Source organism: Anabrus simplex, chromosome 8, assembly GCF_040414725.1.
Source record: "Anabrus simplex isolate iqAnaSimp1 chromosome 8, ASM4041472v1, whole genome shotgun sequence".
Classification (NCBI taxonomy): Eukaryota; Metazoa; Arthropoda; class Insecta; order Orthoptera; family Tettigoniidae; genus Anabrus; species Anabrus simplex.
In genome coordinates, this window is record NC_090272.1 from 182847542 (window position 1) to 182859989 (window position 12448).

At 39.8% G+C, this 12448-nt stretch overlaps 1 protein-coding gene across 1 annotated transcript in view; it reads left to right on the top strand.

Annotated features, from left to right (window-relative positions):
• Positions 1-12448, top strand: part of NKAIN (Sodium/potassium-transporting ATPase subunit beta-1-interacting protein) — an 80666-nt gene that overhangs the window by 12531 nt on the left and 55687 nt on the right. Inside the window, exons 2-3 of the mRNA XM_067152555.2 lie at positions 4876-5013; positions 9219-9299. Coding sequence (XP_067008656.2) covers positions 4876-5013; positions 9219-9299 — 219 coding nt within the window. The remainder of the gene's footprint in view (positions 1-4875; positions 5014-9218; positions 9300-12448) is intronic.

Below are 12448 nucleotides of genomic sequence, written 5' to 3' on the forward strand. Positions count from 1 at the left end.
AACCATTAGCAAGGGCAAGACTGCTGTCTCGGAAGGGAGAATACGTGGTTGGTTTGATGGACTGTCATGCTACCTGGAATCTGATGATGTGAGAACAATTATGCAAGACCGAAGCAATGATCTTCAATGCAAATGAGACAAATTTTCTGTTTCGTAAGTTTTCAGAAAAGTAGCTTGGAGTCAGAGGGGAACAGCATCAAATTATGGCAGCCTCTAAAGAGAAAGAAGATATAACAGTGCTTGGAAATTTTTTTGTCGACGGGTGCCCCAACAATGATCGTCTAAAGCTAGTGTACCTGAGCCTTGGATCTACGAGAAAACTGAAAGTGGCAGGGTGAAGGCCCCAACGTTTCTGAACTACCTTCAACACTTTAGGTCCTGGCTAGAGGTAGAGAAAATTACACTTCCTGTTATTCTTTTTCTTGATGGACGCAGGAGTCACTTATCCCTTCAAGTCGGTGAATATTGTCATGACCATGGAATAATATTGTACTGCCTTTTCCCTAACGCCACTCATCTTCTGCAACCAGCAGATAAATTTTGCACCCGTGTTAAAGAAAGTTTGGGATGATGCTGTTAGGCCAGGTATTGTGAAAATCACCTTTTGTAAGTGTGGTCTCTATGCACTAGATCCCAGCACTATGGACTACACAAAATGTGTTGCAGATATTTTGAAAACTCCAGTGGGAAGGCAACAGCAAGAGAGTGACGAAGGCAGTTCTTCATCTCTTTCCACTTCCAATCAGAAGTTCAAGTTTGTGCTTGATGACCTGGAAGAATTCTTGCCTCCTCATATTCTCGATAAGTTCAATGACAAACTAAGACGTGATGGAGAAAAACAGAATGATGGTGAACCAGATTTGTAGCTTATTGGAAAAGTGTTACAACTCGGTACAATGCAACACATGAAACAATATCGGCTAATCAGAATGAAACGATGACTGACAGTTCATCAGAAGATGATGGTGATCAGGGCAGAGATGATTTCACGTGGAATGATGAATGTTTAGAGGTGTATGGACCTTCCCCCAAGACGGATCTTCCTGGTGCCATCATTTTGAAGAGTGGAGTAAAAGTTCACAAGCCAGAATTATTGAATGAGTATGAAATTGCTTCGGAACTTGCTTGCTCACCCACCTCAAGTAGTAGCAAGGATTCTTTCAAAGATTTTCTCAAAGTTTCTCAAGTGCCAGAAAAACCTCATCAGTTTAGATTAAGGAAAACATATGCAATATTGTCAAAGGAGTACCGGGAAGAATTGAAGAGAAAGAAAAGAAACAAGAAAGACTTAAAGACATGTTCCGCTCTCTGTGGAAAGATAGATATAAGAAACTGATTTTTGTGTGGGGATGGCTGTGCCTTAATTATGGCCTTGGATGCTACCTTCCCAATCCTAGCCCTTTCCCATCCTTCCATCACCAAAAACCTTTTATGGGGTAGTGCAGTATTATTAAAAAAGTACCAAAAGAATCTGTCATGGAATCAATTTTTGCTAGAAAATTGGCTTGTTCATTTCTATAATATCCAATGTGTCCTCAGATCTAGTGAAGAAGATCTGGTTGGTAGCAAGCACTGCATAGAGATCCTTTGCAGGGTTGATGGATTCATTGGATGTTATAGCTTTTAGCGCTGCTTGAGAATCAAAGTTAATCCATGTTTGTTGTTTGTTTCTAGGTTGTGGATTATTCAGTTTACAGCCATCCAACTTACTCGTACCTCTGCTTGAGACGGTTGTTTGTTTGTTTGTTTGTTTGTTTGTTTGTTTGTTTTGTATACATGGAAGTTTTACTGTCGGAATGTCCAGTCACAAGGTGGCTTGAGCATTACATAGGTAATCCCTGCCGGTCGTAAATGGCAACTAAAAGTGTCAAAATGTAATGTGCGTCCAAGTCTGAACTCATTCCGAACAGAAACAGTCTCATAAATGAAAGAGTCTGTACAGACTCGAGCCACACTCATTGCTGTTCTGTCGAAATGGGTGATATTTGAACAGTGAGCTGAGGGAATGAACCTAAACTTGAAACTCAATAACAGGCTTGCTATACCAGACCACTCAGTTGTTCAGACCGAGTGAGATGGCTCCGTAGCTGTGAGATTGCATTTGGGATATGGTAGTTCGACAGCCTTGAAGGTAGTTTTCTGTGATTTCCCATTTCCTCACCAGGCAAATGCTGGAGCTGTACCTTAATTTAGGCCAGAATACTAGCCCTCTCCCATCCTTAGATCTCCAAAAATCTTCACTGTGTTAGTGCAATGTTGAACCACTAGCAAATTAAAATTTGTCACTCGGTGGGTGATCAAACTGCAGGTTGTTGTCACGTTTCTGCTTCATTTGTGTGCGTTATGAGTTTTATGTGTAGTTGCTGTACAAGGAAAATGTTCAGAGAACCAATGCATGTGACAACAGTACAGTATACTAATGGGTGAGTCACTTGAACTTCCAAGTTTCTGAGCAGCTTGATCTGTCCAGTCTCAATTCTGCTCACTGTGATCAGTCAACATGGACAGTTCAGTACATTCATTTGCTCATTGAAGTTGAACACCTTTTCGAGTTTGCTCCTTCCAGTCACTAATTGAACAGATTGCTTGAGCAGAAAGCTGTGAATGACTCATTTCTTGTAAATGAGTTTGAGCAAGTATACGTCTAAGATGGTATCCACAACACAGATCCCCATTGTGCCATATACTGTGGTATATACTGATATGGTATTGTTACACATCGGACCCCAGGTAGTACCTTCCAAGCCAGGTGGTTATTACTTTGCCTGCGTAGTGTCTACGTAGGAAGCCCGTGATCGGAATCTGTGGCATTCAGGAAGAATATATTTTGGATGTGGCTGCTAAAAGTATAAAGCCTGTCCAGGGTAGTCTGCCGTCCAAGTTTCTAGATTGGCATGCCCCAAGAGGTTCTCCTTGGTACTAAAGAAGATTTCCATTCCAAGCTCAATTACGATGTCTCATTGCCTTATGCCTGCTCATATGTCACGTGAATGTTCGTTACCAGGCCTTTGCATCTCTAAGTAATTTGTGACATCCAGATGTGAAAGCTACAACCCACCTGGTGAAGAAATTTTTATTTCATTTGATTTTGAAAAAGACTAAATTTTTTATTCCTAACTGCATTGCCTGCGTATGCAATAAGGTTACTTGACATGTCACAGCCCCTATTGAGTTGTTTGCTCTACCTAACCACTGGTTTAAGCATATTCATGTTGATATTTCTGGACCACCTCCTCCATCGAATGGATTCATATACTGCTTGACAGCAAGTATTTGTTTCCCAAATTGGACCATCGCTTATTCAGTTGCCAACATCAACGCAGAGACCATTGGCTGAACATTCTTCAGTGGTTGGATCAATTGCTTTGTTGTTCCACAGACACTTTTATCCTATCAAGGTTGCCAGTTTGTCACACCTTTGCAAAACCGTAACATATTGACTGGAACATCTCACATCCGAACCACAGCTTTTTATCCATCTACCATTAGAATGGTAGGGTACCTCCACTGTCACCTTAAAACTGCCATCAGACGTCACGCCACCGATCACTGATCTGATGATCTGCCTGTTGTTCTTCTAGATGTCTGCACAGCTTACAAGAAAGATGTAAGTGCAACTGCCACCAAGTTAGTGTATAGTCAGACAGCATGACTGCTAGGTGAATTCTTCACAGACTCCAGCAGTGACACTATATCGAGGCATCAGACTTTGTTAGAGATCTACAAAAGCAGTTCAGACAGCTCCGTCCACTTTCTCCAAGGATACATAGTGCACAACAGGCTTTCAATTTTCATAACCTCAAAACCTGCTTACATGTGTTTGCACACTATGACTCAGTTCACAGACCCCTTCAACTCCCATGCAATGGCTCTTTCAAACCGCTGAATCATATCCCCCAAGAACTGTGATATCAACATCCGTGGTGCAAGAAGAACAGTTTCAACAAAAGCCTGCTTTCATTGCAAATTCAGGTGATCCCATCCCACCACAGTCTTCACCAATTCCAGTTGTTCCACAAGCAGAACCTACACAGAAGGCGGCTACCCCTCTTCCACCTGTAACAACTTGTTCTGGATAACATATTCTTTTTAATACTCGTGAGGGGGTATTGAGGTACATGACTCAAAAACTACATCTAACGCTTTCTAGTAGTGCCTCTCAAGGATAAACTCCCCAGACCTGTGTATATATTTTTGTATTTTTATCTTTGTGTCCATTCGCAATGAGACTGATTATTATAAACAACTGGCTATTATTCTTATTTCTTATTTACAGTACGTGATTAAAGTACTGTTGTTTAAGTACTGGGAAGTTGCAAAGCACACTTAAGGTTTAAATCAATGAGCCTACTTCTGTGCCTAGATTTACAAGTCTTCATTAATGAAAACAGCTGTTTGCACTGATAGATAATAATTAACTTATTTGAATTAAGTTTGTGCAGTTTTCATGGATCACCACTGAGCTGCACTCCACCTGTTGTCACAAACTTCCCCTCTGTTCCTCACTGAACTCCTTCCACCCCTCCAAAACGCAGCGTTGACGATACCTGGTCTAGATCGAAAGGCAGAACATGCCTTTAGCTCCAGAAACGATGAGAGCAGATTGGATGTTAAGTTATTTAACTAAGAATGAAACCAATTCAATTACAGTATATTGTACACATAAGAATGACCTCTGTGCAAAGGAGTTCAAACTTTTTTATTTTGAGTGGACCCATGGTTGTGATATTCAAAATTTAATCTAAATCATATCCTTGCCAGAGTTGCATTATAACACACATCTAAATTTATCATTGACTGTCTATTTGTTTTTTAATTTCCACCTTCCTCGTTACCTTGTCATTTGGTAATAGTTGCCTGTACTTTCTGTTTCAGGTATCTACTATAGAACGCCAAATATTTGACTTCTTAGGCTACATGTGGGCTCCTATCTTAGCCAACTTCTTGCACATTATATTTGTTATTTTTGGATTCTTTGGTACTTTTCAATACAGACCAAAGTACATCATCACAGTAAGTAGAATGTTCTGAGTATTCAGTTTTAGACATAAATTTGTTGTCTGTAACAGCTCTCTCATTATTTTGAAATGCATTATTTAACATTGGTGAAATTCATGTAAATGTCCATTACAGCTTTCTTATGATCCCCATTCATTATTCTGTGTCTAGTTGAGTAGTGTTGGATGTGGAATGTGAAATGGCAGAATTCTGTCTCCTTTTGAATGCTAGGTGTCGCGCTGTACTTTCCCTGCAACCAGTCAGTGTCTCTGTCCTCTTACATGTTTTTTTTTTTTTAGCGGTATCCTTTACTGTGATTAATGGCAAACGTTGTAAAACATCAGAACGGAACTCCAAAACACTATAATGGCTGGCATCAACACTACAAGAAAAAATTAGGTTGCAAATTTTGTTTATAGTACCAAAGTCAAAGCTTACATTACTATCATCTCTATACACGCTGAATAAATAATCAGGCAATTACTGACCAGTACAATGTAATTCAACATGGCCAGCGTATTCACCATCCAGCGATATAAAAATTTTGTACTCAGTTGAATTACGAAGGCCAGTCTGTAGGATGGGTTACCTACAACAAAATCTTTATAATATTCCCTTGCAGTTTTAATTGTCTGAATAACCTGTAAACATGTTTTACTATGCCATTCCTGATTATTGTACAAATAGTGTGATACAAACCGAAATAAATAGTGGTTTGGACGGTTGAGGCGCTGACTTTCTGACCCCAACTTGGCAGGTTCGATCCTGGCTCAGTCCGGTGGTATTTGAAGGTGCTCAAATACGTCAGTTTCGTGTCAGTAGATTTACTGGCACATTAAAGAACTCCTGCAGGACAAAATCCTGACACCTCGTCGTCTCTGAAAACCATAAAAGTCGTTAGTGGAATCTAAAGCCAGTAACATTATTAGAAATAAACATTTGCAATCATTGACTGTTGGGATAATCCTGCGTGCCATGGTTATAAAATCATAAGGAACACGACGACAAAGAATTGAAAATAAAACACGGTATCTACCTTTCTATCACCATCCAGAACATTGTAATATGGCAAAATAGTCACAGCTAAGGAGAGGGAACAATTTATAATAACGACAATGTACAAATGCTTTGATAATAACAGTTGCAGAGTGTAAGCAATATGAAACAGTGGCAGAGTTGCAGCTTATGGCTAGGGACAGTCAGATAGCAGCAGTGGAAAAGTCTCTCTCTCCATAGCAGTACTGAAGCATGACATGGACAAAACACAAAACTGCTTTCTAAAGACCAGAGGAAAGAAGGAATTGTAGAGATCTCCCAGTGTCTAAAGGTTTTACCAGTATATCTTCACAAATATCTTTAACCACATGCTAGAAACTCTGGTAGTGCCATCAGTTGTCAGCCACAGAATGAAGTATGGTATTGCTATCTGTTGTCATTTATTGAAACTAACTGACTCCTACTGAACCTGCTTTGTAAAGCCCAGAGGAAGCTTTGGCCAAAAAAATGAAAAACTCCTTTAAAGTTATTACTAGAACCCAGATTTTTAGGCAGTAATAGGTTAGAATGCAAACTAATTTGTCAAATAGGAGGTGTCGTCTAGCCAGCTCTTCTGCAATGTAACGGGGAGTAACGTAATTTCCAGGTGTTCTAAGAGGCTGGGCCCCTAAAATGCATGCAAATCTCATAGCAGAACTGTTGTCCGGGCTAGCATATACGTGTTACTTGCCTCAGTACCTTTGCATTCAGCCTATTAATTCCTAAAACTCCGGGCTCTAGCTATTACTATAAATGAAAATAAAAACAGTGATGCAGAATGTAGAAATATGCATTCAATCAATCAATCAATACTGATCTGCATTTAGGGCAGTCACCCAGGTGGCAGATTCCCTGTCTGTTGTTTTCCTAGCCTTTTCTTAAATAATTGCAAAGAAATTAGAAATTTATTTAACATCTCCTTTGGTAAGTTATTCCAATCCCTAACTACCCTTCCTGTAAACGAATATTTGCCCCAATTTGTCCTCTTAAATTCCAGCTTTATCTTCATATTGTGATCTTTCCTACTTTTAAAGACCCCACTCAAACTTATTTTGCTGTGAGCTTGCATCCGGGAAATAGTAGCTTCGAATCCCACTATCGGCAGCCCTGAAGATGGTTTTCCGTGGTTTCCCATTTTCACACCAGGCAAATGTTGGGGCTGTACCTTAATTAAGGCCACGGCCACTTCCTTCCAACTCCTAGGCCTTTCCTATCCCATCGTCGCCATAAGACCTATCTGTGTCGGTGCGACGTAAAGCCCCTAGCAAACTTATTTGTCTACTAATGTCATTCCATGCCATCTCTCCACTGACAGCTCGGAACAAACCGGTTATAATACCAACTATAGTGGTATTATAAATTTACTCATTCGGAACAAATATTTCATGTTCCCTATGGGAATCAGGATCTTTATCATATACCGCTTAGTCAAGCAACTTGTCTCCTTTCTCCCAAGTCTTCCCAGCCCAAACTTTGCAACATTTTTGTAACACTACTCTTTTGTCAGAAATCACCCAGAACAAATCAGGCTGCTTTTTTCTGTGGACCTTTTCCAGTCCTTGAATCAAATTATCCTGGTTAAGGTCCCATACACTGGAACCATACTCAAGTTGGGCTCTAGTTGGGGTCTTAGTACTTACAGTGATCCCCATAAGGAACTTTCACCCCATCAATGCAGTAATTAAAACTGAGAGTACTCTTCCTATTTGTGAAACTCACAACCTGACTTTTAACCCCATTTATTATCATACCATTGTCTGCTGTCCATCTCACAACATTTTGCAGTTGCTCACATTCTTGTAACTGTTTATTACTCTATACAGAATAGCATAATCTGCAAAAAGCCGTATCTCTGATTCCACTTCTTTACACATATCATTGATATATATAAGAAAACATAAAGTTCCAATAATACTGCCTTGAGGAATTCCCTTCTTAATTATTACAGGGACAGATAAAGCTTCGCCTACTCTAATTTCATATTGAAAATCGGCCTAGTAGAAGTCGCTGACTGATTATAGATAGAAACCATCCTTCTTGTACATGGGTGAATAGCATTATAATAATGTTAATTTCATAAAATAAAATACTTACTATGGTTGAAATAAAGAAAAAACATAGTTTTGGGACATGTACATGAAAGCCTTTGATCTAAATCACATTTCATGAAAACGAGTCCTGTGGGGCTGGGAATTGCAGAATAAAATAGAGATTCCTAATAGACAGCTGGTAATTATCAATCGTTGGGAGTCACGGCTTAAGTGGCACGTAGCCTATTTGAAGAGGGTCGCCAGAGTCTTTCCATTTCCTATGAGCGGAAGATATTTCTGTAGACTGTTGATGATCGTCATCATCCAAGTATCGTCCAGTGTTGTGCTGCAGTATGAAGCAGCTACTATAGCCTTGTTATCCGATCTTCAAGGTCAATCTGTTGTTGATCATCATAGTGACATGCACAGTAAACTTTAGGTGCCTTTTTCCTCATTTTATCTGTCTTTTCATTTGTCTGTATACACAATTCCTCAGTCCTTCTTTTCTTGCAGGTCTCACCTTTTTTTCTGGGGCCAACTCTCTCTCTCTGAGGATTCTTCTATCATTCTCATCTCCTCAGTTTCTGTTTTCCTGTTCTTAGACATTTACCGAGCTCGATAGCTGCAGTCGCTTAAGTGCGACCAGTGTCCAGTATTCGGGAGATAGTGGGTGCGAACCCCACTGTCTGCAGCCCTGAAGATGGTTTTCCGTGGTTTCCCATTTTCACACCAGGCAAATGCTGGGGCTGTACCTTAATTAAGGCCACGGCCGCTTCCTTCCCACGCCTAGCCCCTTCCTGTCCCATCGTCGCCATAAGACCTATCTGTGTCAGTGTGGCGTAAAGCAACTTGCAAAAGGAAAGTTTTTAGACATTTGGATGCATATGATGTTTCAGCCCTATCACTGTGTTGTAATGTCTTAGTTTCGTTCAGATAAATATCAGCTTCATGATGTATTTGTTTTCCATTATCTTAATTATATTGTTATTTACCTCTTTGATCTGTCTGACTGTATCCATTCACCCAGATATTTGAATTTGTCTACGTTGTTTGGTATGCTGTTTTCCAGTCAGTTGTGTTCATTACTTGCAACTTTTCATATGATATTAATTTTAAATAAGTTGACTGTATTTCAATTTCTGATTTCTGTTGCAGTACACTGTGTGGAGTGTTCTCTGGATTGGCTGGAATGTCTTTGTCATGTGTTTCTACTTGGATGTTGGTGTTTTAGATAAAGTAAGTACAATACAGTTTGATTAGCTTTACTGTCTAATAGTCTAGATCAGGATCACTCATCCATGTCAAGTCTGAGGTCTATTATCTTTATAAAAGGGCCTCAGCACCTTACCCACCAACTTTTTACCAATTAATTTGTGATGTGATGTTGTGTGGCCTCTATAGAGGCCTGGTGCAGGGCGACTTTCACATATAAGTGTGTGGTTGTGGTGGGCTAGCGACAGAGTGAAACTCAGCGCAGCCTACTCCTGTAAAATAACTCCAAGATCTTCAGTTGCCTGAGTGTGGTGTACAAGCTCCCTCCATCTTTGTCTGTCCATGAACCACTGTTCTCTCATAACCTTTTCCCAAAATTGTCCTCTCTCCTCAACAACTTTCCGTACTAGATGGCCATTTCTCTTTGGGTCTGCCCACTGGTCTTTTACCTTTAATTTTTCTTTCATATTCCTTCCTTGCAGTCTTGCTTGCGCTCATCCTTTTTTTACATGGCAAAACCATTTTAGTCGTGCTTTCTGGATCCTTTGTAGTAGGGAGTCTTCTATTCCCACCTCCTCTGACTTTTTGTTCCTGATCTTGTCCTTCCTTGTCTTCTGTATCATGATGCATATGAACTTCATTTCTGCAGCTTGGAGTTTTCAGTTATCTTGTCTCTTTAAAACGGTAGTTCACAAGCTATATGTGAGGATGGGTGTATAATAGGATTTATATAATGTTATCTCTCCATGGTACTTGTTTATCCCACAACATTCATCTTACTTGGTGGTAAAATTGAGTTGCCTTGCTAGTAAACTGTTTGCCTTCTGTGAGAGTCGAGACTTTTGCATAGCCAACACTTGGTTCTGAAATCATCCTAAAAGACTATGTACTTGGAAGAGCCTTGGAGGCAGGGCTAGATATCATATAGGTGTCAGCATCACCAGCCAAAGGTTCACAACAGCATAAATATGGCCAAACACCTTCACGGTGACAGATGCAGACAGAGATCACAATCTGCTTGTGCATATGTAAGAATGCAACGGAAACATGTTAGAAAGAAACAGTCTGTTAGAAGTGGGACATGAATAGGCTGAAGAGTGAGGGAGCCTACTCAAGAGTTGGAAGAAGAAACCAAAAAGGCTAGATCACACAGGAAATGCTTGACAAAATAGATGAATATAGGAAGTAGAAGAGTTATCCGGGATGAAATAATGCAAGAAATTGAACGAGTTGAGAAGGATGACAAATGGATCTAGACAGATCTAGATGAAAGAACAGTGTGAAGTGGAGCTGTTGGAGAGACAAGGGAAAACCGAAGAAATGTACAGAAGAGTAACAAGTTTTATGAGGAAATAATGTAAGGAAACTAGGAAACAACCAATGTTGAACAAACTAGAAATTATGATATGAGACGTAGATGAAAGTGTGCATGGACTCTGTCCATGACAACAGACCAGAGTATGGAAGAATGGAACTGGAAGAAAAGGAATATAAAGAATACGAACTGCACCCAAAGATAGAAAAATGGGAAGTGGAAGAAGCAGATAGCATTGGATTATGATGGAATACCATCAGAGGTAATCAAGGCTTTGAATGGTGCACTTGAAAGACTGACTGATCTAGTCAGATGAGTGTACAACTCAGGGGAAGAAATGCAGTGTCAAAGAGTGCAAAGACTTAGAACAATTGTTTCATATGCCATGTAATTAAGGCTCTGACTAGACTAATATTGCTGTGCGGTTAGGAGCGCGCAGCTGTGAGCTCGCATCTGGGAGATAGTGGACTCGAATCCAACTGTCGGCAGCCTTGAAGATGGTTTTCCGTGGTTTCCCATAATCACACCAGGCAAATGCTGGGGCTGTACCCTAATTAAGGCCACGGCCACTTCCTTCCCATTCCTAGGCCTTTTCTGTTCCATCGTCGCCATAAGACCTATCTGTGTCAGTGCGACGTAAAGCCAAATAGAAAAAAAAAAACTAATATTGAAGAGAATATGGAAGAAAACCAGTTTGGATTCAGGAGAGGAAAAGGGACAAGTGATGCAATTGAATGTCTACGATGATTGTTCATAGAATGTTTGGAGGTGCATCGGGAAATGCCCATATGTTTCATAGACTGGGAAAAGGGATTCAACAAAGTGAATTGGTGTATAGTAATGAGGATAGTGAAGGAAAAAAACGTATGAAGTGGAAAGAAGGAAGATTGATAAAGGAGCTCTTCACAAGGCATAGACTGGTGGGTAGAGTACACAAAGGAAGAGATTGGAATTTGAAGAGGTGTTCATTAGGAATGGTGCATGTCAGTTACTGTTCATTGTGCACCTGGATAAGCTTACAAAGTTAACCATGGATGAAGCAAGAGGATCAGTAGCAGAGGAGAAAGTGTGAAGACCATAAAATATGCTGATGATATAGTGATTCTGGCAAAATTGGATGAAGAGTTGCAGAGGATGCTGGAGGGTGTTGTGAGAGTTGGAAATAATTTTGAATAAATAGAGGCAAGACAAAAGTGATTAAAATGAGACCAGAAGAAAGACCTTTGAAAATATTGGTAGAAGTGAAAGTGATGGAACAAGCAGCATCATTCAGATATCTTGGAAGTTGAGTAATGTGGAATGGCAGCTGTAGAGAAGGGGGGAGCTGGATAACTATGGGAGAAGTAACTTTCCTGGCCCCTACAGCAATACCAGTCAACCTAAGGTAGAGGTTTGTAAAATACAGCCAAAATTGGTCAGGACATTTTTGTGGGGGCTGAAAAAAATAACATCATAAAGAGGGAATGTGCTAAGAAAATGAAAACAATTATGCTGTTAAATTTAAGGTTGGGTTTGAACGTAAAAATATTTGCGATGAAAACAAAGAAACACGTGTTTACAATTATAATTAATTAAATAAATAAAGAAATAATACATTTTAAAAACACCAACATAGTAAAACATCAAGGAAAAACGTTCTTAGTGACACGAACTATACACGTCGCATACAATATTCTGTTTAAAGTTATCGTAGGAATATCGAACATTTGGGCGATTTGCACACGTTTCATGTGTGGATTAGCATACACTTTCTCAATAAACTTCAATTTTTCATCATTTTTTAACTGTGTAGCTTTCTTCCTCTCCGTAACTGAATGTCCTGCAAACCACTACGCGTAAGTACATTAGATCTTATTTA